This window comes from Pseudopodoces humilis, chromosome 13, assembly GCF_049639895.1.
Source record: "Pseudopodoces humilis isolate 2021_Gansu_Grassland_sample_001 chromosome 13, ASM4963989v1, whole genome shotgun sequence".
NCBI lineage: Eukaryota > Metazoa > Chordata > Aves > Passeriformes > Paridae > Pseudopodoces > Pseudopodoces humilis.
The window spans coordinates 19,298,675-19,324,083 of record NC_142212.1 but is presented as its reverse complement, the minus strand read 5'-3'; the positions used below and the strand labels follow the sequence as shown (position 1 = coordinate 19,324,083).

At 43.2% G+C, this 25,409-nt stretch overlaps 2 protein-coding genes across 5 annotated transcripts; one reads left to right on the top strand and one right to left on the bottom strand.

Annotated features, from left to right (window-relative positions):
- The first annotated feature begins 556 nt into the window (after positions 1-556).
- Positions 557-17,143, top strand: CRBN (cereblon). Of its 3 annotated transcripts, none has more exons than XM_005521969.3 (11): positions 557-658; positions 3,781-3,893; positions 4,387-4,589; positions 5,409-5,558; positions 6,900-7,062; positions 8,368-8,430; positions 8,835-8,919; positions 9,069-9,184; positions 11,412-11,476; positions 12,675-12,806; positions 14,214-17,143. In XM_005521969.3, exons 1-11 carry the CDS (start codon positions 592-594, stop codon positions 14,398-14,400), a joined length of 1,344 nt encoding a protein of 447 aa, XP_005522026.1. In that variant the 5' UTR covers positions 557-591; the 3' UTR covers positions 14,401-17,143. The 3 variants fall into 3 exon arrangements, with proteins under 3 accessions (XP_005522026.1, XP_014107303.2, XP_087918129.1); XM_014251828.2 differs by having other exon boundaries at positions 562-658; positions 3,784-3,893; XM_088062003.1 differs by lacking the exon at positions 557-658 and adding an exon at positions 846-1,023.
- Positions 17,144-18,739: 1,596 nt separating this feature from the next.
- TRNT1 (tRNA nucleotidyl transferase 1) lies at positions 18,740-23,618 on the bottom strand. 2 transcript variants are annotated; one of them, XM_088061815.1, is made up of 8 exons: positions 23,500-23,618; positions 23,311-23,417; positions 22,353-22,546; positions 21,642-21,780; positions 21,309-21,435; positions 20,938-21,131; positions 20,519-20,769; positions 18,740-19,817 (listed from the first exon to the last, which is right to left on the bottom strand). In XM_088061815.1, the coding sequence occupies exons 2-8, from the start codon at positions 23,369-23,371 to the stop codon at positions 19,569-19,571; spliced, it is 1,215 nt and encodes a 404-aa protein (XP_087917941.1). In that variant the 5' UTR covers positions 23,372-23,417; positions 23,500-23,618; the 3' UTR covers positions 18,740-19,568. The 2 variants fall into 2 exon arrangements, with proteins under 2 accessions (XP_087917941.1, XP_005522027.1); XM_005521970.3 differs by lacking the exon at positions 23,500-23,618 and having other exon boundaries at positions 23,311-23,479.
- Positions 23,619-25,409: the final 1,791 nt, after the last annotated feature.

Genomic DNA, 25,409 nt, shown 5'->3' with positions numbered 1-25,409 from the left:
TATTTTAATATGATGCAACAGCCTAAGACATAATGCATTTATAAAATTACTATTTACTGTAAGTTACACGGTGTGTACATAATCTCAGATTATACCATACCAAAAAGCAGTGAAAAGGAAACATAAACTGTGCCATATCAACATCTTTGTGATTAACAATAATAACACGCAAAAGCTAATCCATAAATGCGAAAGCCAATATTATATTGTGGTTTACAACAGAGCGCTTTGGGGACCGGGCGGCTCCACCCTGGGCCCGCACGGTCGTGCTGTCCCCGCCACCCCGGAGCCCTCCAGGCGGAAAGGGCTGTCCCTCCCCGGGCACACGGAGCCCCACGGTGGGTGCGAGCCCCGGGGCTGAGAACGGAGCCCCGGGGCTGAGAACGGAGCCCTCGGTCCTGCAGATCCCTCGGTCCCTCGGAGCCCACGGCCCCGCCGAGCCCTCGGTCCCTCAGGGCCCGCGGTGCCTCAGCGCCCTCGACCCACCGGAGCCCGCGGCTCCCGGCCCTGCTCCGGCTGCCTCCGGCTCCTCCTCCGCCCGCCTCCTGCCCGCCCCGGCGCCTTCCCAGGCTGCTCTCCGGGTAAACAGCGATGGCCGCCGAGGAGCGAGGCGGAGAGCCCCGAGATAACATGGGGAACCACCTCCAGCTGGTGCCCGGTGAGGGCAGGGCCGGGCCGGGGGCACCGCGGGGGACGCGCCGGGCCGGGGCTCGGCGGGCGGGGCGGGGAAAGGGAAAGGGAAAAGGGAAGGGAAGGAAGGGAAGGAAGGAAGCAAGCGGAGGCGGAGAGGAGAAGAGGAAGAGGAAAGGGAAAGGGAAGCGAAGGGAAGGCGGGGAGAGCCCCCGGGCGGTGTGGCGAGCGCTGAGGGCCGGCGGAGCTGCGGGCGCTCCCGGCCGGTGCAGAGCGGCGGAGGGCGAGCCTTGGCCCGCGGGCTCCTGCGGCCTCTGCTCCTGGGCTCCTCCAAATCCATGGAGGCCGTGAATGTTCCATGGAGGTTGTGAATGTTCCACTGGGGCCGTGGATGTGCGTGCAGGAAGGGACACGAGGTGTTTGGGGCAGCCGATGGGGTTTCCAGCAGAGTGGGCAAAGCAAGCGCTTCTCTGTGAACTGAGACCTCTGTGAAACCCAGAGCCTGAGGAAAAACCTCCGTTGTTTTAGGAAATCACTGCTCAATTTTCCAGTGAAAATAAGCAGGGAAGCAGAGGTGCTCGGGGCTGGATGCAGAGCAGTGCTGGATCCCATGTACTGCCCTGCTTATCTGTCACACACACTAGTGCAATTCCTCACCCAGGGAATTATTGCATACTTATTGCATAATAATGTGGTTTTCTTCACATGGTGCCTTCACACTGACAGGAGATCGAATGGTTGGGGAGGCAGCTTGTGCTTAACTGGAAAGAAGCATTATTTCAGAATAAGCATTCAGGGGAGAAGGGAGCAGGAAATCCTGCCAGGAACCTGTGTCATTTCCCCTGACTGTCAGCTCTTTAGGCCTGTATGTTTTAAATAATAAGAAATTATTTCCTGAATGTTTTAGGAAATATAGCCTTAATATCACTGTAATATAAGCAATTTTCTTGGATATTTTAGGAAATACAGCTTTAATATCACATTAATAAGTTATTTCCTAAATGTTTTAGGAAATACAACATTAATATAAGCTATTTCCCAAATATTTAGGAAATACAGACTTAATATAACCTTAACCTATATATAACCTTGCCCCTTTTCCTTTAATGAGGTTCGTATTTGCTCATTTCTGCACGAAGGCATTGAGAGTGGATTGGGTTGTGTTAGCAAACCAATGTGAGGGAAATGTGATTTTTGTTACACAGGGGAGCCTTCAGCGCTCGCTTTTCCCCCTTTCTGTGTGCTGGAGGTGCTGCTAATCCCGGATTTTAAAGCCAGTAGTTGGGGGTGTAAAAGCTTCAGCTTGTTTTGCCAGCTGAGAGGGAGGAGGAGAGGGAAGGCGCCGGGGTTTTCTGTGTTTCGGGCCGGCTGGTGCTGCTGCAGTGAAATGAGTCATCGTCCTCAGCCACCACCACCACACAGCAGCCACTGTGCGCTTTTGGCAACGGCCAGCAAAAGTTTGCAAGGCACAATTCTTTCCAATCAACTGCTGCTAATTCCTTTGCGTTCAGAAAAACAAGTGGGATGACCTTTCCCTGTTAAAACTGTTAATGATGGATGCAGCTGGATGGGAGCACATGGAAAAATCAGAATTTGTTTTTTTCTTCCCCTCCCCTATCCTGCAGTGATGTCTAAGAACCAAACAAAAACTTTCTGGTCTTCCCCTCCATCAAACTAAGCAAAGTAATGGCTGTTTTGGAAATCTTAAACATTTTGTAATAGTTCATGGTTAGGGTTGCTAATTGAATGTAGGAAATTTCATATAGACATGGGGTATTTTTAACAGTCATTAGGCAGATGGTGTCTCATTGCTGAAAGGACTGTAATTAGGTACAATACCAAAGAGAGTCTGTAACCTCCTTTCCTGTTGTGCTGGATCATTTCTTGCTGAGATAAATTCAATATAGGATGGATCTATAAGAGCAGGTTCTGTAAACTATGAACTATTTAAAAAAAACATATGTGAGGTGAAGCAGAAATAAGACCAGTGACTAAACATTTTGTAGGAGCATTTAACAAATGTGCCTGGAGGCCAAAGAGGGGAAAAAAAGGGTTCTCTAAAATCAGCTTTTAATGTCTTCTTCACTGTTCTCTTGTCCTCCCACTCTCAGAAATAGTGAAATTAGTGGTGCTCCATTTCTGAAGGAAAATTCTTTGCTTCTGCAGCATCTTTCTGTTTTGAGATTTCCCTGCAGAACCCTTCAGGATAAGAGAACCCTTCCACCTTTTACATTTTCAACTCTGGATTATTTTTTAAGAAGATCTTAATTGCAGAGGTGGGCAACTAGACAGACTATTGTAAAAATCTTTTTTTTACATCTTGTAATAGTTTTCAAAGTGTAAATGATGTTTTTCAGCACCACTGGGATTATCCGTTACCCAGCAGCTCTTGGTGTAAGAGTCCTGGAGACTGGTTTATGCTAACATGTAGTTTAGACATAACATGGTGTATAAATAATGTTTGTGTTCAAAGAAATAGGGTCAGTTAATGCAATGACGGATAACTTAATTGTCCTCTTGCCTGAAAATCACTTTAGGATTGGCTGAGAAATGGGAAGGATGCAGTAGTTTTTAAATACTATTTTGTATCTGAAATCCCGTGGAGTCTTGTGATTTGCTTCCTCAGGAGCTGCCTTTGCTGGGTTTGTGTTTGGTGTACACACAGCAGACAGAGGCTGACAGCAATTAAATTGTCTAAAAAACCAGCAAGAGTCTCTGCGTGAATCTGGAGTTTCCCATTGCTTCTTACTCACTTGCAGTTTGATTGTTGAGGTTTGTGCTGCTTCAGACACTTTACTCAGCATCCTACAAAGAATGAAGTTATCTGGCATCCTGGTGTGCAGACAAAACCTTTAGAGCTGAGATAAGGAAGTACCACCGCAGTGAAAACCTGAACTGACTGCCTTTGTTTATTATTTTCTTCCAAGGAAAGTTGTTCTTTAGCCTTTCAGAAACAAATTACCAGCTTTTGACCCTTTCTATAGAATGATGATTCTGCTGTAACAGCAAGAAAATTATTTTCCTCCAGTTTATTTCCCTGTGCAAGGCTGTAGCCTGGGAATATTGAATGCATTTCCCTGATTCTCAGGTTTTTCTCAGTATCTCAGTCTTTGCTGATTGGTTTCTACACAATGTTTATGTCCTTCTCAGTAGAGAGTGAGGAAGAGGATGACAATGAAATGGAAGTGGAAGACCAAGACAGTAAAGAAGCTGAGAAGCCAAACATCATTAATTTTGATACCAGTTTGCCCACATCACATATGGTATGTTTTTATATGTTGTCCATTAAATATATCCTGAAGGGATTTGAATGGGGTTTGTATAGTTTTATTGTCATGTTGTTAAGCCACATGTTTAGATTTATTTTCACAGAATCATAAGATCATAGAGTGGTTTGGGTTGGAAAAACTTTAAAGGGCACCAGTTGCACCCCCTGGGAAGGGACACCTTCCATTGTCCCAGGTTGCTTGAAGCCCTGTCCAGCCTGGCCTTGGACACTGCCAGGGATCCAGGGGCAGCCTGTACCAGGGCTCTGGGCACCTCTGCCAGGGCCTGCCCACCCTGCCAGGAGCAATTCCTGCCCAATATCCCATCCGTCCCTGCCTTCTGGCAGTGGGAAGCCATTCCCTGGAGCCTTCTCCAGGCTGAACACCCCCAACCTCCCAGCAGAGCAGCTCCATCCCTGTGCTCACCATAGTGTCCGTGTCCTCCCTGAGCTCCCAGCCCTCCCTGAGTGTCCCTCCTTGCTGTTGGCAGTACCTGGGCTCGGACATGGAGGAGTTCCACGGGAGGACAGTGCACGATGACGACAGCTGCCAGGTGATCCCCGTGCTGCCCCGGGTGATGGTGATGCTGATCCCCGGGCAGACGCTGCCGCTGCAGCTCTTCCGCCCCCAAGAGGTTAGCATGGTGCGGAATTTAATTCAGAAAGACAGAACCTTTGCTGTCCTTGCATACAGGTAAAAGCCACGGGCGGGTTGCTGGTGTGTGCAGCATGTTTTTAGCGCAGTTTCCGTGGATACTAAAGCAAAAGCAGATGGTTGCGTCAGTTCTGTGCTCGATAACAAGCTGAAATTGTTTAGCAAAAATTGTCAATGGCAGTGTAGGTGCTTGACAGCATCGTGTTTGTGTGGAGAAACAGCAAGTGCTGATCTGCTTCCTTGTTTGCGCATCCTCTTCATTTCAGTAACTGTTTGTTCCATCTTGTTAAAGAATGAGCCTTGACCTGAAATGTAAAATTCACATTCTTGTTTTGGGAGCTGTATTGTTGCTTGCTTTGTGTGTGAATTAACAAGCACTGGCAAATGTTTCACAGTAGAGTTGAGAGACAGGAGGTGATAGAAAAGTGGAAAAGAGTAAAGCTGATCAGTGCCAGAAGAAGTTGGGAATGTTCCTCCCTCTTCACTCTGCAATTTACTATGGATTAATTGTGTGGGAGGTGGGAACAGTTCCTGTTATAAAGTCAATCTGAAGAGTGTTGATGCTTTCAGTGTCTGCATTTGAAATGCTGGTGATCCTCTGTGCTCCCAGAATGTCACATCTAGACCCTAAAATAAAACCAGGTCACCTGGAAAAAAACCCCAACCAACCAAAACAATCGAAGTTGCTTTATAATAGAAAAATATTATTGTGATTAGTTAAAGATATTTCACCAAAAATTGCTTTTTTTGATCAGACCAATCATGTACAATCAGTGCAGGCAGACTGGAGTTTGAATGAGCAGTGCTGTTTGGAGGGAGGTAATTAATTTAATTTATCTTCAATTCTGTTACTTTTAGTAATGTACATGAGAGGGAAGCACATTTTGGAACGACAGCAGAAATCTATGCCTACAGAGAAGAGCAGGAGTATGGAGTTGAAACTGTCAAGGTGAAAGCAATAGGAAGACAGAGGTTCAAGGTGCTCGAAATACGAACACAGTCAGATGGGTAAGAAAATGATGCAGTTAATTCTATACTCAAGTCAACTTTGATAGAAGTACTCTCTTATTTTCTGTATTCCAGTTTGATTACTGTGATATTTAGAGGCTCTTCTGACTGGTTTTATAATATTATGTAATTAATGCCTTTTCCCATTTCTAAAAGTTATCAAGATCCTGAACATTGAGTGAGAATATGCTGAATCTTCCCTCATTTTCAAGTCCTTGGCAGCCTGGCCTGCAGTATGCAGTATGGCCACTGGCCAGAGGTCCAGTCTCCAGCATTGATCTGGGAGCATGTGACAATTCTTAGCATAATTGCTAGAGCTTCTGTAGTGTTTTCTGCAAGGCATGTGAAGTATTACTCTCCGTATCTGTAAATCTAGAGCTACTCCCCTGTATCCTGCAATTGAGCATAGTGGCATTGCTTTAGAAAGAGGCCTGGGAGCAGCATTTCTGTGGTTTTGTGACCTGCAGCTGAAGAAATGAAGAATACCTGTGCTGTTTGCTCTCTGACATTTGGCTCCAAATAACGGACTCTGAATGTTGGAGCTTGGGAAAAGCCCTGCTTGGACACATGGTGGCAGTGCTTGGACAACTGCAGCACAGCAGCTTTGTTACTGGGAATTCACTGCCCAGAGCTCCTTAGCAAGAAGAGCATTTCCATAATTCTTGGCATTTCTGATTCCTGAGTGCTTTTGGCACAACATAATCTTACAATTTATTGTAAGTTACTAGTTCAGTGCTGTCCCTGTGAGAAAATTAGGAATTTGTAATGACACACCCCTCAATATTTCAGAATTTCTGCTGCATAAGCCTGATGAAATATGAAGTCTTTCCTGCTGGACAGCATTCTTAGTAGCCTCATAACATATGCTGAGGTCTTTGTGGAAGAGGTGACCTTTGATGCTGGGATATTAAAATCTGATCAGAGTCCGTATCCTATTTCTGCTGATTCTGACCTCTAGCTGAGCACAGAGGCTTTTGTGGTTTGAAGATAGCAAAATGCATTTCAGCTAAACTGAGGCATTGAGATGGAAGAGCTGATTATTTATACCAAAAATAACTTGAGGAGACAAAAATCTAAATCTCTAAGTGCTGAGACTGTGCAATGTTGAGCTGTGTTGCCACTGCCAGTGTGTCTGTATTTCTGTCCACCACAATCCCAACTGATCTATAGTGCTCTAAAATAAAAGGAAATTCTGATGGAATGAGTTGTTGTTTAAATTCTCTAGTACTGGGGAGTGATTAATCCATTGCACCAGCCTGTGTTCCCATAAGCAGTAAAATCCAATTTGAAAAAACATTTTAAAAATATATGTACACTGCATCTTCTTGTTTCCTTTCTCAGAATCCAGCAGGCTAAAGTACAAATCCTGCCTGAGCGAGTGCTGCCTCCCACCATGTCAGCAGTGCAGCTGCAGTCTCTCAGCAGGTGCCACGTGATTCCCTCTTCCAAACCCACTTCCTGGCAGGACAGAGCCATCCGCCAGTGGTGGCAGAAGTACCAAAAGGTGAGAAGTTGTTCTACAGCTTTGGTTATTTTGGGTTTTTTTTTAATTTTTTGTCTTAATTTCTGATGGCATCTTGAGAATCAGTATGCAATTCCATGTGTAGAGGAGGGGGTACAACAGGGAAGGCAGATTCCAACCTCCTGCTTTTCATGGAATCACACAATGGTTTGGGTTGGAAAGGTCCTTGAAGCCCATCCATCCCATGGGTAGAGACACCTTCCACTATCCCAGGTTTCTCCAAGTCCTGTCCAGCATGGCCTTCCAGGGATGGGGAATCCACAACCTCTCTGGGCACCCTGTGCCAGTTGGTATCTGTATTTATTATTTACTCCATTGTTTCACTGACACAGAGAAACTACCTTGAAATCTTCTGCGTCTGTAGAGATCTTTGGAACTACCTCCAGAAATTAATACAGAGTCCTGTATAACTTGACTCATGTTTGGATTTGCTTTTTTCTTCAATGGTTTTGAACTGTTGTACCCTGAAAATCAAATAAAAAACTCCACTGATAACAAACAGCTCTTGATTCTCAGAGATCCTGACCAAGGTCATGTGGATTAATGAGCCCAGAAACACTGAGCTGTGGGGTGGAAATCCCTTTCCAAGGCTCATTCTGTCAGGTGAAGCTGCAATGAAGTGAACCCACTGTAGGACAAACCTGGGATGCAGATCCAGAGCAGGGTAATTGTCCTGTTGACCTCCATCTCTCTACTGTGTAATTTGTAAATGAGGAGGGTTGCCCTCAAGGGGGAGATTAAAATTGAATTTGTACATATTTGCAGTGCAATATGAGCTCCTCTTTTGCAAAGCAATGTAGTTATGTTGTGTGCTGCTTTTTAGGCTTCTATTAACTAAAGCTCTGAACTTCTGTATTCAGAAATCACTGGAGAAAATTGGATTAATTAAACAAATAACATTACACTGGTGGAATTTTGGTGGTTCCAGGGACAGCTGGTGGAGAGTTAGGAACAGATGCACTGTTAATAGCACTTAAATTTTGAACTGTCTCCGTTTCAGATAGGTACCCTTTTGAAAGATATAATTTTTTATTACTAAACATCAGAAACCCCTCTAATGCAGAGACAGTTTTTGTGACAAAATCCATGTATTGTCCTGTTCAGAAGGCTTGGCCCTCAATGCATTTGAAAATGGGTTTGGAAGCTTCACAGTGAAGTGCTCATCCTGATGGGGATAATTTGTCTCTTTAAATCATCAGGTCTGTCTCCCCTTTTTTATTGGTTTAAAAAGACCCCTGTCCCTAAAATCTTTTGTTAAAGAATAAATATTTGTGGGTTTGGTTTCAGAGGAAGTTCCACTGTGCAAGTTTGACATCTTGGCCCCCCTGGCTCTACTCCCTCTATGATGCTGTAAGTTCACCTTGAAATCAAATAACCTGCAGTGAGCCTTATAGTTGTAATATCAAAGTATGGGATAATATAAAAGCTTTCATTTTGTTGGCTCATAATTTCCATTTTAAAGCATTTTATATTCAATGTAGTGTGAAAAGATCAGGAAGGGCTTCCCCTCTGTGGTTGTTCCCTCCTTCCTAGAGCAAGTGTCTGGGAGAGATTCTGGTTCCTGCTGTGTTGTCTCAGAGAAAAACCAGTTAAAATACATAGGTACAAAGTGATTCTTTAATTACTCTTTAACTAAAAGCTACTGTCCACTTAGGGAAAAGAGCTTACTCTACATTTTCCTTCCCTTTTATTTTTTTTCCCTAAGAAAACAGCAATACCTGTGTATTTAAATTAGGCTTTTCTTCTAACAAAAGGAAACATTGATGGAAAGAGTCAAGAGGCAGCTCCATGAGTGGGATGAAAACCTTAAAGACGAATCTCTTCCATCAAACCCAATAGGTACGAGGTTTTATGAACCCACATTTTTAATTTTTAATTTTTTTAATTTCTTAAGAGACCACAGCTTAGATAGTTACCTGTGGTAAATAGAAATAATTGGATTTATTTCTCTGTTAATTCTAACAGACCTGCTGCTTTCTCATTTCTAGATTTTTCTTACAGAGTTGCTGCCTGCCTGCCCATTGATGATGCTTTACGTATCCAGTTGCTTCAAATAGGCAGTGCTGTGCAGAGGCTCCGTTGTGAGTTAGATATCATGAACAAAGTGAGTAGTTCTTCTTTCTTTGCCATCAAATTGCCAAAAAAATTAGAATGACTGTCACAATTCTTTGAGAAATTATGGAAGTTCCAGCTAATCCTTCCAGAGAATAAATTTGGGTGCTCTGTTCTTTCTTCAAAAGTTTGTTCAAAAGGAAAAGGATGTCTCAGTGCTGGATTAAGTTTGGCAGCAAGCAAGAAATATATAATAATAAATAACAATAGAATAGATATTATAACATATAGTGATATGATATAATATATACTATATGATATATTATATATGATATGATATAATATACAATATATTATATGATATATTATATATGATATGAAATAATATACAATACAATACAATATAATATAATATAAACCTGCTTTTGTTAGAAGTGTTTCAGTGTGGCACAGCACTTTCTTAGCCAAGAGATGGTGCTAAAAGTCCAGTGTTGTTAACAACCATCATAGCCACACACTGACACCACGATCATTTTGCCATGGAAATTTGTGGATTTTGTAGCAAAATCTTCTTAATATTGAGCATAAACCTAAAGATTTAACTAAACAGATTTTTTTTTGTAAAAGACATATTTATTTCTTAGGCAATTCCTTGTTAAGATGTTCAAAAACTTGTTTTCCTTCCCTTCTTTCCATTGCCATGGCCTTGTAATGTTCTAAATGTTCTATTTTTGTGTAGTATGGTTCTTTGTAATGATTTATATTTTCTAAATAACAGTACTGTGTTTGTCTAATGGATACAGAGCAGTGGGAATTTTGCCTGTTTGCTTAACAATTACTGTCATTAAATTCTTGCCTGTTTCTGGGGAAGAGAAACCCAGAATGTCATTTTAATAGTGATCCTCTTTCCAAAACTCATGCACCAGAAATTTAAAGAAAGGAGACAGAAAACATCTCTTCCATATTCTGAGACAAAATGGGCAGGTTTTTGCCTGAGGCTATAATCAGACTAAATTTCACTTGTCTTTTCTGAGTTGAAACTCTGAAAACACCCAGATACTCAAGTACTACGGAGAACTGTTCATGTTCAGTAATTATATATTTTCTATAGAGACAGGAAAACTTTAACTTGAATTTATGAGGGTAATTTAAGTTGCTTTTTAGCCTATACCCAAAAGGTGTTTTCTTCATCATAATGTGACATTTTGCTCTATAAATGTGTTTAAATGTGTCAGAATGAGGAGTGCATTATGACTTTTTACAATTTATTTAGCAGCATTTTTTTTCCAAAGCCAGAGTTCTTTAGGAAGACCTGGCTTGTTCAGGATGTAATTGACAATAATAAAACTGATCCTGAAAGCTGATCCATTTTCCTTTCTCTCTGAAGAGGATCTGGGTAGTAGAGCTCTTGTCCTTGCTCATGTCCAGTGAGCAGAGTGGGGCAAGGACCAGTGGCACCTCCAGGAAAGGATCTGGAGCAGCTGAAGTCCAACAAAAACCTCTGAAGGCAGCAAAGGAGAGAGAAAAGAGCAATTGGAGTGCGTGGTGTCACAGCAGAGAGCAGCTCAGGGGGCTCAGAAACAAACACAAACTCCGGGTTTTAAGAGAACTGTCCTTGGGTGCAGCATTTTATTCCAAAATCCTGTGGATCATTTTGGTAGGAGTTTCACAGGCATTACCCTTAAAAAGAAGTAATGCATGTCCTGAAAACCAGCGGGAGCTGATTTAAATGCTTCTTTTCTGGGTAGTGTCAGTGATGAATTGTTTAGTACTTTGTAGAAATTGTAGAAGATGGATTAATCTGTTATAATCTCCAGGAGAGAGATCAATATGTTTTACCTATTTTTTGTGTGGAAATTAAACCCATTGATCTACAGTACCCTCAAATTTAAGAAAGACTTAATGATTGCATTTGTCTCATTTGCCTTTTCTGTGCTATATTGCAGAAGAGCAAAGGTTGTTTTTTCTAAATTAGCCTTTAGAGACCTTAAAAGGTTGGCTCATTTATTATCTTTGTGGAGTCAGATCCAATTCTCTGTGTGTGGATCTTTTTGTGAGGAAAAGATATGGAAATTTTTATGTCTTTTAGATAATAATTAATGTCTAAATAAATAAAATGCATAGAAAAAATATCCCACATCAGTGACTGCTGCTCAGATAAACAAAACAGTTGGTCCAAAGTCTGTTCTGATGGAAAGGAAGAGACATTTTTATTATTTCCCACTGCTGACAAGCATCTGGAAATTAATGAAATTATCTTCTTTGTTTCTCTTTCCCAGTGCACATCTCTCTGTTGTAAGCAATGCCAAGACACAGAAATAACTACCAAGAATGAAATATTCAGGTGAATTTATTATTCTTCATATTGGGCAGCTCCTTGGTCAGAAACACGGGCACGGCAAAGCAGATTAAGCTGGGTTAAGTTTTAAAACTGCTGGGTTTGCCATGGCTCCAATAAAATTTAAGTAAATATTTATAGAGAGTTTATATTTGAGCTTTTTTAATAAAAAGTTATGAAATCTCAGTTTTCCAGGCATATTGGAACAGAAATTGGTGTTGTGCCACACCCCCAGCACCTTTCACTGAACAATTTGAAATATAAATGTGTCGCATAAACGCTTTTTCATCCTGGTATTGCTGGATAAAGTTTTTGATATATCCCACATTTTATTTCTCAGCACTTAATTTCTGTGTCAACAGAACAAGAGAAAATTAAAATGTACTAATTAGGGGATATAAGCAGACTCCCAGGATGTTGGCATACAGGGAAGGTTTCTATTTAAGCCATGAAATGTTGTGATCCCGTTTTTCTTTGAAGAATTAAAGGTTATTTCTTAAATAATAGTTTATTCAAACCTATTCTCTGTTTGCCCTATACGATATCTCCCATGTTTAACAATGATTACATTTCCCATATAATTGCTGCTTCTGTCAGCCTTGTCACTGCTTTTAATCTTGATTAACTCCCATCAGCCCATCCCCTCTGATAATGGGAAGGTTAAAAGATGGTTTGGGTTAACAGAGTTTCCCCACAGTTCTTCTTTATCAGTGTGATAAGGAGCTGTTGGGGTAATTAAAAGCCATTTCTTACCTTCTAATCAAATAATGGATTGCAGACACCACAATTCCTGCTCTGTCAATATGATGAACTTTTAACAGAAGATGCTGAGACGTTGGTGCAATAAATAAACATTTTCCTTACTTTTAAAGTTACGTTTTCCTTGCATTTCTTTGAACTTGCTATTTAAAGTAACACACAGGATGAGTCTTATTGTGTACTTCCCTGCACTTCTAAGCAGATTTGATCAATGATATTTTAAATTACCATCTATTTTCTTTCAGTTTTTAATAGTATAATTCAAAGGATTTTTTTCCCACCTACAAAAAGTGTGTTTTTATGCTCTGTTGAAATATTTTAAACTTAGCTGGCAGTTTTTTCTCTGTTTACATTTGCCACCTTTTGAGGTTGGTTTTTTGGTTTTTTTTTTTCCTTTTTTAATTATTTTTCCTTGCATTCTGATCAATTTCCTTGTGTGTTGTAGCTTATCCTTGTGTGGGCCCATGGCAGCCTATGTGAATCCCCATGGATACATCCATGAAACCCTCACTGTATATAAAGCTTGCAACCTGAGTCTCAGTGGACGGCCCTCCACAGAGCACAGCTGGTTCCCTGGGTAAGAACAGCAACATTTTTATTAGAAAATCACCCAAACTGGCTATTTTTGGCAAGGTGGAATAGTAAATATTGAGTTTTTTAGGCACATGACGTCATTTCCCTCATGTAAAAATTAAGGAAGTGAATTTAGACTTATTCAGAAGACAGAATAAAATGGAAAAATCATGTAAAACTGTGCAGAATTTAATATTTTTTAAATAGGGAAATATTAAGATTTTGAAACATAGTCTAGAATCGAAACTGTTTAAACCAATTTGTCTGGAAATTTCTTTGTGTGTAGTTTTGTTTAAAGTCCAACTGATTTCAGATTTTTTTTCCACATAGCTTTAGTGCAAATGAAAACAAGAATATATAAATGCATTTCGTCTACTGAAATACATTTTTATATATAAAACCTGACTAAATGTTTCATGAAATTAAAAACTAGTAACATTTGTATTGATCTGATTATCTTTGATTTTATTTTAATAATAATTAATAGCAAGTCTGCCTCTCTGAGATGGCAACAGAATTAAGTGTTACAATGTAAAAGTTTGCTTAATAATAACAGGTCTTGCATCCAGGGTATTTTTCCTGGATTATCACAGAGAGCTGAGCAATTACTTGGAGGAAGTCTGGCATTTCTGTCACATGTTGTAACATTCCCTAAAGAAAATTTGATACTTTTAATATCTGGAGTTAATATTGCTCGTGCTTTTGTGTTTTCTCAGCTTTTCTGTTATGCCTTTGAAATATTCATGTTCTACCTCATAAAACTGTTAGAGAAAAGCTCTGCTGCTGTGGGAAGTGCAAATAATTCCCTGTTATTTGAGGAGCAAGGCAAAAATCACTTTCATTCCCATTAAATAATTTACTCTGAGAAGTTTTCTGAATCCTCTTTAGGGCTCTCAGCATTTCTTACTGCTGGAACCTGGGACCATAATGAGCTTTGGTTGCTTCCTCTCTTTGAAGAGGCAAGACATGGCTTTGGGGCTGGGATGTTTGTGGGGCTTTCTGCTTTATTTTTTGAAGACCTGTTTTAGATGGGAGCTGGGCACTGGATTCCTGGGGATTCTTTGCAAACCCACTTGGGTATTGTCACCCAAACCCAGCTGGGGATTGTCACCCAAACTCAGCTGGGGATTGTCACCCAAACCCAGTTTGGGATTGTCACCCAAACTCAGCTGGGGATTGTCACCCAAACCCAGTTTGGGATTGTCACCCAAACCCAGCTGGGGATTGTCACCCAAACCCAGTTTGGGATTGTCACCCAAACTCAGCTGGGGATTGTCACCCAAACCCAGTTTGGGATTGTCACCCAAACCCAGCTGGGATTGTCACCCAAACTCAATTTGGGGATTGTTGCCTGCTGAAGCATTTTCCAAAGGCCTTTCCCTTGACCAAGGCTTTGCTGTGCCCTCGGCAGGTACGCCTGGACCATCGCCCAGTGCAGGATCTGCGGGAGCCACATGGGCTGGAAGTTCACGGCCACCAGGAAGGAGCTGTCCCCTCCCAAGTTCTGGGGGCTGACGCGCTCGGCGCTGCTGCCGCGCATTCCCGAGGGGGACGGGGAGGACTCGGAGCGCGGCCGCTCGCCGCTGCTGTGCCTGTGACAGCCCCAGTGCACCTGCTCTGTGCTGCTTCCCTGCTTCCTCAGCCCAGGAACCCCGGGAAGCACGTCCCATCCCCAGGGAACCAGGCTCACCCAGCTCCCCGTGCTGTTCCTCGGGAGCTCCGGACTGTTCCTGGAGAGGGGGTGCCAGGAGACACCAGGAGTGAAGGTCCATGTGGGACACCAGGAAATCTCTGATCCACGTGGACACACTTGAGACTGGACTCGTGTAATTCCCACTTGCAGTGAAGGAAGGGGGATGGAAACTAAAATCCAACTAAAATCCCAATAAGCAGAGTCTGATTTATGCAATATTCCCGGGATGGTAGATAGCAGTTACTGCTGTGGAGAGTTTGCCATAATACACTTACACGTGGTTTGCTGAGAATCCCTGTTTCTAACTCTGAAGTCCTTCAGGTTTGCTGCTTGTGCTGTTTCTCAGCTTTTTGCTGAATAACCATGGAAGAGAGAAGCAGCCTGAGAGTTTTGGAGTGCTGGAATGTGCAAAAGCTGGAATTGCAGCTGCCTCCCAGGATGGATCCCGTGGGGAAGTGTCTGTTCTTTACAAGTTGTCTCATCTGTTTTAGTCCATTTGATTTTAGAAGTCTTAAATTTTAAACTGTTGGTAAGAAGTGCACAGGTCAGTCCCAGAGAGTAAACAGCATTGTCGTGTTCAGTGTGCTTCAATTACTTCCCAATACTATTGCTGGTAGTGGAATTCTTTAGTAGTGGAAATGTCCATGGGGTTTGGGAAGGACTCTAAAACACCCCACTGAGGTGATTTTTAAGTAGTACTTGTTGTGACAAAGGGAAGGAAAAACCTCTTTTAGTTATTTTGTTTTCACTTTCAGATCATAAAGTAAAATTTCACATTATCACCTTATAAAGAGCAAAAGTTTCCAAATAAAACAGAAATAAAGGCAGTGCTTTCTTGAGGGGAGGTTTCTTGGTAGATTTTTGGTTTGCTTTGCTTTTTTATTTTGTCTGTGCTCCACAAATTGGGTGCCAAACTGGGGCAGCTTTTGCCACTGATTTATTGGGTTTTTTTCCTCTCAGAATGCACTTTGGTGATGGCAGTGGAGATATCTTCAGTGCTTGTGCACATAAACACTTGTTTTTTTGTGAAGCTTTTATCATTCACTCCTAATTCCTTCACAGTGATGTAAAACTAGTCAAATTTAAGACATGAGCCACTGGTTGCTTGTTCTCTGTCAGGCTCCGGGCAGGTGTAGCAAGGACAGATCACAAGCCTGGCACACCAGGAGCTGATTCCCATGGCAGAAAAACACCCCAAACCATGGACTTGCTGCTGGGTATTTGTCGTGCCAGGTATGTAGAGATTAATTGTGTAACTCAGGTTTAGTTCTTTGAACTTTCTACCTCTGTGCTGCTTCTGTTCTTCTTAGACACCTTTAATTCCATGTGCAGTGCCCTGACTTGGCAGTGAAAAGCAGAATTTGGGATGTGGCTCTGAGCCACCAGAAGGGTGATGATGGCTCATTTTCAACAGAAAATTTCTCATTTTTCAACAGAAAACATTCTGGATGTTGATAATAATTCATTATAAGCTTGGAAAGCCAAGCACTGGTGTGAGAGGGAGACTGGGAATGCTCTGTGTTGGTGAATCCTCTGGAAGCAGGCCTGGCTTTCCCTCACCCCTGCACACATCTGGGCTGTACATTTGGGTTATTTTGGTTTTTTTCCCCTCAAAGCCCCTCCTGTCTGTTGTTCCTGTGACCCTCAGTGGGTGCCTTGGGATGAGCATTCACTGGGGCCTGGGGAAGGGGAATTTCAAAAGGATTTTCTCAGCTGTCACTGAACTTCTAAAGGTTCAGTTCTTTGGGGTTTTGGCCGAGTCTTTTGTATTCTCAGTTAAAAATGGCAATGTTTGAATCCAGAATAAGTGTATATTTGGTGTTTTGTGTATATAGTCAAATGTAAGCTAATATAATTGAGGTAAGTCAGGAGTAAATTAATACTAATTAAATTATATTGTTGATGATGCTGTTCCATGTGCTTAACCTGTGCAGTGTTTGCTAGATTGGAGTCCATCACACTTCCCAGGTTGAATCCTGTGGTGGTGAATCCCATCCTTACTGGGAGGTATCAGAATATCCAGTGCTCCAGGGTGTGGAGTTGGGAATGGTTTTCCTTACATTGGTTCATATTTTCCATGCTTTCCTCTCTTTTGAAAACTATTGGTGGGAATTAGGGAAAATTTGGAACATCAGTATGGAAAAATATGGACAGCAACTGCTTAGGAGAGCTAATGAAGGGAAACCAGATTTTAGGAATATTTACTACATTTACCCCATTGATTGGCTGAGTAGCTTCCTGCAGGAATTAATGAATCCAGTGGGCAGGACTGAGGGATCACAGGATTTACAGCACAGACTTGCTCATTTTCAAGCCATCATTGCAACATCACCAACACACCAGTCAGAGCCTGTAACTTAGCAAGTTTTCAATTATTTTAGTTTCATTTTGACAAATAGGTAGAACCACTTGCACACTGGATCTGGAACATTTCAGATACTCATTTGTTTTTTATTAAAGCTCTTTTTGGATGTGCTGCAGTTCATTTGTTCCTCTCTTTGTCACCTTTAGTTGCTCTGTGAACTGCTCCAGGGGTAGCCCAGTCTCTGCTTTAACTCTTCCTTCTCTCTGCCTTTCGGGACAACTTTTCTGACAAATCTTGTGGCTTGCAAATATTTGCAAAGAATAAAATTCAATTTGTTTCAAAACTCACCTGGTTTTGCTGATTGTTGGGGTGGGAAAAGGAAAGGTTTGAGTTTATGATGTGGTTTTAACAGGTTGACTGCAAAAAAACAAAGTTTCACTCCCAAGTCTGTGCTGGCTCTGCTGGCCCAGGACAGAGAAGGTAAGGAGTAACATGGGAGAGAGGGGAGGTTGTCAGGTAATTAAAATCCATTGTGAATATCATTTAATTAATCAAGTAATCTGCTGGAGAACTTTATTTGACCATGTGTGCATCAAGCTTCTTCATGTCTCCCCATTTGCCATTTAAATAGCTCATGCTCTATAAAGGAGTGTTTACTTAAACCCAGCGTTTTTCCAGATCCCAGGATGGCACTGCTTGCCTAAAATATGTAAATACTTTTTATTTCATGCCATTCATTTTTGTAGGGGTTAATTTTAGTGGAAGATAAAGAGAGATACTCAATAGACCAATGGGAAACCTCAAGCATGAGCTGATCTTTAAAGAGGTGCTGGAACACAGGTGATCCCTGCACTGAATTCCAAGCAGGACTGGAAGGTGCTTGTGGAATAATCTGGTTTTGCTGGTTTTTGTGAGCCCTGGAGATTTGTAGCAGGATCCTCTGTGTTACCAGTGAGGGGTGGAGGAAATGGGGTTCCCTCTGCTTTTAGTGACCAGCTTGGCCAAATAATCTCCAATTAAACATATCAATTTCCACTTAGTAATACTTAAGATGGCTTTGAAAATCTGATTGATTCAATCGTGCACTCTACAACAGCAGTAACTCCCTATACTGTGTAGTAAATAATTCTGATTAAAGTCTTTTCAGGCTAATCATTACCAGCATCAATTTAACTAAATCATTCCTTGCTGTTTGTATGCATGATTGGGGTTGTCATCCTTAATCCTGGGGGACAGAGTTGTGCAGAGGTTCCCTGACAGCTGAACAATCCTTTAGACATAAACCAGTGATTAAATCTGGGGGCAGGATTGGATCCAGGCACACCCAGCCCCTCTCAGGGCTGGCAAACAGCTGGATATTGAAAGCTCAGCAATCATGGGAAGATCTCCCTGCTAATCTTTGTCCCAAGTATCCATTTGGTCCATGCCATGGTCATGAATTTCAAGCTTTTGTCCTTATAAATGCTCTCTTCAAGGGGAGCTGAACCCTGACAGCAATTTTGGGTAAAAGTGTTAATATTTTACACCTCCACAACCATTGCTCTAAAGCTGCACTTTGGTGAAACCTTTAAAGGACTCTCTACAGCCCTGAATTCTGTCACTCTCCCTCCCAAGATTTCAGTAGTTCCAGAAATCACACGAAGGAGGCTTCAAATTAATCACCTCATTAAATGGAGCACCATCCTGTTCTTGTGAGATTTGCCTTCCTAACAAACAGCACTTTCCCTCTTCCCTGCTGCCTCCCACCCATTCCCAGGCACCTCCAGCAGGATTTATTTAAAGGATCAGACATCCCAGGAAAATCAAAGGCAGCTGGGAAAGTTGTGTGAAAGTCCAAAATGCAGATTTTTTTCCAGCACTGCTCCGGTGTTGCCATCTAGTGTTGCAAAATGATACCCAAGGAAAACGAAATCCAAAGGAATTTATTTATTACCCTGGCTCTGTAGGAAAACTGCAACAAGATTTCTACACACAAGAGCTGCTCAGAGATTTTTTAAAACAGCACACCAAAAACCCCAGGGATAGGAAAACATTCATCAAGACCAGGAATAGCTCTACTCCAAAGCCCCAAATCCCCAAGACAAGGAGCTGGATCGCCCCTTCTTAATGTTAATTAACATTAATAGTTTGCCTCACACCTGAAATTGAAAATACAGTGTAGAACCTTCACCAACTTGCTGTGGATTTAGTTACTCAGAGATAAGTTACTGAAAATCCATGATACTCACTCAGCCAAGTTATCTTTTTAATCTAAAATTGATTCTGGAATTCTGGAAAATTAACACAGTCCTAGAAAACAGCCTGGTTTTCCATGGCAAGGCTGTTGGGAACTGCTGCAGTGAGTATTTCCGTCTGTTACCCAGCTCTAAGTACAAAAAGAGTTAAGGTAGAGCCTATTATTTCCAGACATTCTCCTAGGCACATAAAAACCCCTCCATGATTTTATCTAGAGGATGCAAACTCTTTTTGGGAAGATTTTGGGGTTTTTTTTTGGGATGTAGAAAGTCATAAGGAGAAAAATCTTCCTGTCACCTCTCATGCTCTAAGTCATGATAAAGTAGTAAATATTTCTCACTAAAATCTGCAAAGAGAGGTTGAGAAGGTGGAATTTGGCAAACAGTGTTTTACATTATTACAAAGTGAAACCTCTCTTCGCAGAAGTTAGGAATTAGTAATGAAAATGTGAAATGGGACAAATTCTCAGTTGGCTGTGAGAGGCTCAGCTTCCACTCAGACCAGGCACAAACAGAGTTCTGTCACCATTCACTTCACAACTTCTTCAGGCAGCTCAGCAGTTCCTCTTTATCCATGTGGTATCCACTCTTTTTCCACTCATCCCTCAGCTGCTGCAGTGCTGTCCCAATTTCCTTCCCCGAGGACACCCCCATCTTCCGGAGATCGTGGCCACTGACGGGGAAAGAGGGCACAGTCCATTCCTGCATTTCTTTCAAAAGCTGTTCTTCTCCTTGGTACTTCAGGAGCTCAAAGATCTTGGAATTGGTGTTAGCTTCCCTAGACTAGGAGAAAAAAAGGAAAAAAGAGAGGATTCAGTATGAAACAGCAGAAACAGCTCCAAGAGTGCTCAGCCTTGTGCTATTCCCACTACTCGTTAGGCATGATCTTGGACAAGCTGGGACTGTGGAAGCAAGGATCTCTCCTGCCTCATACGAGTTAAAACTGAGTCCTGCATGCTCAGGGAGATCCTTGGACACTCCCTGAATCCCAGGTAATAGCTGTAATCCTTATCCAGCACCTTTCCTGTGGGAGACAAGCCTGGCCCTGGGGACTGGTTCTTGCCCTCAGTATCAGGTGCTGCTCTGGAAGTGCAGAATTCACCTGGAAATGACCCCACTGTGCTGTGGAAGAACATCTCAGGTTCCCCAAGGAACAGGGGGCCTTGGGAAGAACATCAGGAATTGCACTGATTTTCCATTCACAATTCAGAATTTCACAAAGGGCCAAATTCTCCTGGAGCTCCAAATTCTGTTTTATGTTTCAACAGGACAGCACAGCAAACTGCCAGTCCCAGGTAAGGTCACAAGAAACTGAGTATGACATTTTTCAGCCTGACTGACTTTTAAATCAGTCCAAAAATTGCTCCAGAGCACAGGGTGCTCAGAACTGCTAAAACACTGTAGGTTTGTTTTTTTCAGAAATGTCTTAAAATGAATTCAGTTCACTGTGAAGCCCCAAATGAAGCAATCTGAACTACACTCACATCCATCAGGAAGTCCTGGTATGGTCTAAGTGGTTCTGGCCCCTGGGCTTTGGTTAACTCCTGCCTATGCTTCACCAAGAAAAGGCCAAGGTTTTTTTCTTCCTTGGAGATTTTCAGCCTCAGGTCCAGGTTTGTGACATCATCCTTCCCCTTGAACAAGGATGTCAGGACAGTCATGGGTTTTGGAGACAGATTCTGGATGTTTTTAGTGACTCTGGCAAATTCCTCCAAACTCCCATTAAGTGGTAGCCCTAAAAACACACAAAAAGTGCAAGGAAGTATTAATAAGAAAGGTGGGTGTAGCACAGGATAAAAATAAAATTTAACTTCTGTGTAAACTCACATTTGATCTCAATTTGCCACAAAATTCTGTCTGTATAAGATACAGCAGTAGGAAATCAAACTTCATTTCACTTTACCTATATACTGGGCAATATCCAGCTCATACATAAGTTGAACCAAATGATTGACATGGTTTCCCAGAAGAATTTTTTTCAGTTCCACCCAAATCCTTTCTCCTGATATTCCAGCCAAGCCTTTGGCATTTTCTTTAATTGCTTGCAGAGTACTAGGTTCATGATCTCCAGGTTTCTCTGCAATTCTTCCATAAAATCTGCCAAATAAAACCACTGGATGTTAGATTAGAAAACTATTCCACTTACAATCATAAAATCATTTAGGTTGGAAAGGCAATATGACAACTACAACTCTTTTTACATCATTGGTATCTTTTTCCATGCTTTTGAAACTTTATACAATTTATTTATCAAGGAAAGGCAAAACCTTTTACCTGAAGTATCTCAGGATTCTTAAATAATCTTCTTGTATTCTCTCAGCTGCCTTCCCCACAAATCTGATTTTCTTGTTTTTCAAGTCTTCATAGCCATTAAAGAAATCATAGAGTGTCCCATCCAAACCTAGAAAAAAATGAAAAACCAGAATATGAATTTACAAATGTGGCTGCCACAAGGAAGCACTCTCCTTTGGAAGGGAGAAGCTGTGTGATTTGACCTGGTCTGTCAGATCATCTCATGCATTTATACAGACCTTTGACACAGAGACAGAATTCACTGGCTAAACTCAAATTCAGTGCTTCATCCACATAACTGTTTTTCCAATTTACCTAAAAACATGGAGTTGACAGTGAGATCCCTCCTCTCAGCATCCTTGTGCCAGTCTGTGGTGAACTCCACCTCTGCGTGCCGTCCATCGGTGACAACATCTATTCGGAGAGTGGTAATTTCAAAATTCTGTTCATGGAGCTGCAAATCCCACAGACATCATTACTTCAGCACAACCATGAAATGAAATCAAATGAAATGAAATGCAAAAGCTGCTCATTTTTTTCATCCCCGTGTTTGTGTACACTGGGTGGACACATGCACAGCAATGTGTGCAGGGTTTTCATACAGAGTTGAGAAATAGGAGCTTCTGAAAATGATCTTGACATTATTTATTTTCTACAGAACCTGCAGAAATCTTCCTGCAGGAGATGGACTAAGAGCCAGGTAGAGGAAACAGAACTTGACAGGAAATCAGGAGCAGGAAACATTAGGATCACATGTGGGCAGCAGACATTTATCTTTTCTGGTGACATTTATCTATTCATGGTGCTGTGATGACACAGCAGCATGAATGGATTACAGGAATTGAAATATGATAATTACTTTAATTCTACAATGAATAATAATAAAAAAATCACTCCAGGTTTTAAAGCAGGGTCTTAATTAAACTCTTGCTGTGGTACTTTTAACAAATAAGCAGCAAATCTTCAACTGGACATGCTGCACATCCACAGAAAGGTAGAAAAGATCCAAACAAATGCCAAACCAACCCTGGCAGTGATGGTTCCGTGTTTTTCTCCTTTGTTATTGATCAGACGAACCCCAGCTGCTGTGAACATTTCCTTCATCTCTGCTGGTGTAGCTGTGGTGGCAAAATCGATGTCTTGTGGTGTAACTCCACTCAGTAAATCCCTCACGGCCCCTCCTGCTATTCTCAGCTCATAGTTCTTCTTCTCAAACAGTTCTGGGAAAGGAAGGAGAACCAAACAGCAATAAACCCATGGCACAATGTGCCATAACTTGCCCTCTCACAAAATTAAGATTACAGATATCGGAATAAACACTCAAATATGCAGGAAGCAGTAAATAACTCACAGCTTCATGCAAAATGCACTAATTCGTGGCACAGCTGAGCACCCACAGGTATTTTCCCTGTCATTCCGATTTATTTTTCTGAAGCTTTTCTGAAAACCTAACAACTGGCAGGTCTCTAACTGATCCTGGCGACTCTGGGCTGGGGATCATCTTGAACAGTCAGGGGCTGACAAGGGGAAAGAATTGAGATTATTTACGGCAGAGAACAGTGAGCCATGAGCACAATTTTCTCCAGGAACAACAGAGCACCAAGGAATCGGCCTGCAAAGGGGAAAAGGAGCTCTGCCGTGTCCCTGGAGACGGGCTAAGAGCGGAGAAGGTTCTGGGAGCGGAAAAATGCTCGGGAGGGACTTTTTACCGGGCCTTGGAGTGACAGGGCAAGGGGGGACGGCAATAAGGGGAGGGAGGGTAGGTTTAGGAGTGAGGTGTAAGGGACTGGGATGGAAATCCTAGAGCAGATCCCTGGCAGTGCCCAAGGCCAGGCTGGACATTGGGGCTGGAGCAGCTGGGACAGTGGGAGGTGTCCCTGCCATGGCTGGGTGGCACTGGGTGGGCTTTAAGGTCCCTCCTAACCCGACCCACCCCGGGGCTGTGCTCAGGGAGGTTTTCGGGGCCTCCCCTCCCCGCACTCACCGGCCACGCTGCGCAGCCCCGGCGTGAAGAGCGCCTGGAACTGCGGCGCCTGCAGCCTCATGGCTCCGCTCCCGCCCAGCCGCCGCCGCAGCAGCCGCAGCCCGGCCCTGCGGGGCACAACCAAGAGCTCAGCCCACATCTGTGGGCACCGCCGCTCCGCCGCCCCGGCCCCGGCCCCGGCCCACTCACCCGCACAGCGGGCACCGCTCCTGGATCGGCGGCGCCGGGCGATGAGCTCAGAGCAGCGCCGGGCTCGGGGATCGGCACCGCCCCGGGGCCGGGCCTGGCTCGGGGATCCGGGATCGGCACCGCCCCGGGGCCGGGCCTGGCTCGGGGATCCGGGATCGGCACCGCCCCGGGGCCGGGCCTGGCCCCGCTCCGCCCCCGCTCCCTCAGCGGGACCGCGCCGCCTGCGCTCAGCCGGGGGAGCTTTATGAATCAGAGAATCAGAGAATCACCGGGCTGGAAGAGACCTTCCAGATCATCGGGTCCAACCCAAACACCTCAACCAAACCATGGCACCGAGTGTCTCATCCAGTCTTCATTTAAACACACCCAGGGATGGTGACTGCACCCTCCCCGGGCAGATTGCAGTACTTTATCACTTTCTGTAAAAACTTCTTCCTAATATCCAGCCTATAATTCCCTTGGCACAGCTTGAGGCTGTGACCTCTCGTTCTGCCAGGACAAAGAGCCTGAGCCCCAGCTGCCCAGAGTCACCTTTCAGGGGGGTGTGGAGAGTGATCAGGTCACCCCTGGGTCTCCTTTTCTCCAGGATAAACAACCCCAGCTCCCTCAGCCTTTCCTCACAGGGTTTGTGTTCCCAGCCCCTCACCAGCCTCCTTGTCCTCTGTGTCTCAATGTCCTTCCCAAACTGAGGAGCCCGGACCTGCACACAGCACTCAATAGAAGACATGAAAGATTCATCGTGGCTTCGTCTCGGTTTAGAGAAAAGGACTTAAAACAGGGAAAATGAGTTATAGCAGGGGGGAAATACATAGTTTGGTAATGGCAAAATAACTGGGATGGAATTGATGAGTTTCTTCTCCCCGATGAGAAGGAATTCAGTAGCATTTAAATGTTTGAATCATTGCAATCACAAAGTCGTTGTTTTGGAAAAGCCCTCTAAGATCATCATGTCCAGCTGCTCCCCAAACTCACCACCAAACCCTGTCCCCAAGTGCCACATCCACACAGCTTTAAATCACCCCAGGGATGGGGATTCCTCCACTGACCCAAAACCCCATCCTGTTCTGCAAAGCAGATATCGGTGATATGAGTGATAATTGACTATTTACAGCTATTAATGTGCAGCTGATAATGTCTAAATGCAGCTGAGATCTTGCCCACGTTGAATTACACCCATTTTCACCAATTTGGCTGGAGCTTTAATTGTATCCTGAACCCGAAGGTACTTGCCCCTCCGAGCTTGTGTCACCTGCACATTTATAATTTGGATTCCAGGTTGTTAATGGTTGTTAATGAGGTCTCATCCTTCCTATAACTCCATCATACACGGTCCCACTTTCTGCAAGGTCTTCCCCTGGGCTGGATTCTGTTCCCTCTCCTGTTTGTGAGCCTGCAGTGCCACCACAGAGTCATGGAATGGGCTGGGCTGGAAGGAACCTTAAAGATCATCTTGTTCCAAATGCCTGCCATGGGCAGGGAAACCTTCCACGAGCCCCATCCAGCCCTGAGCACTTCCAGGGACATCTGCAGCTTCTCTGGGCAATGCAGAAGCTATCCAACCCTATGGATCACAGCTCAAAGCTCTCAGCACAATATTTGGAAGCTGGTTTTGCTCATTTTGGGTCACTTCCCAAAATGCTACTGGTGTCTGCATGGCTGTATGGCCAGAGCTTTGGACGGCATAAAAATATCCGGACAAAACATGCAGTTTTCCAGCAATGTCTGGATTTGATTTTCTAGGGAAAGAATAAATTGGGATATCAGCAGTGTAGCTGTAGGTTATTTGTAGTCAGTCATCACATTCCTGGTTTGGAAAAGTCATCGGAGAACTCTCAGACCGTTGCGTATAATTAACGCTCAATAAATAAAATAAACCCATTTCTGTGCTGGACCGTGCTTGTATGGAGCCT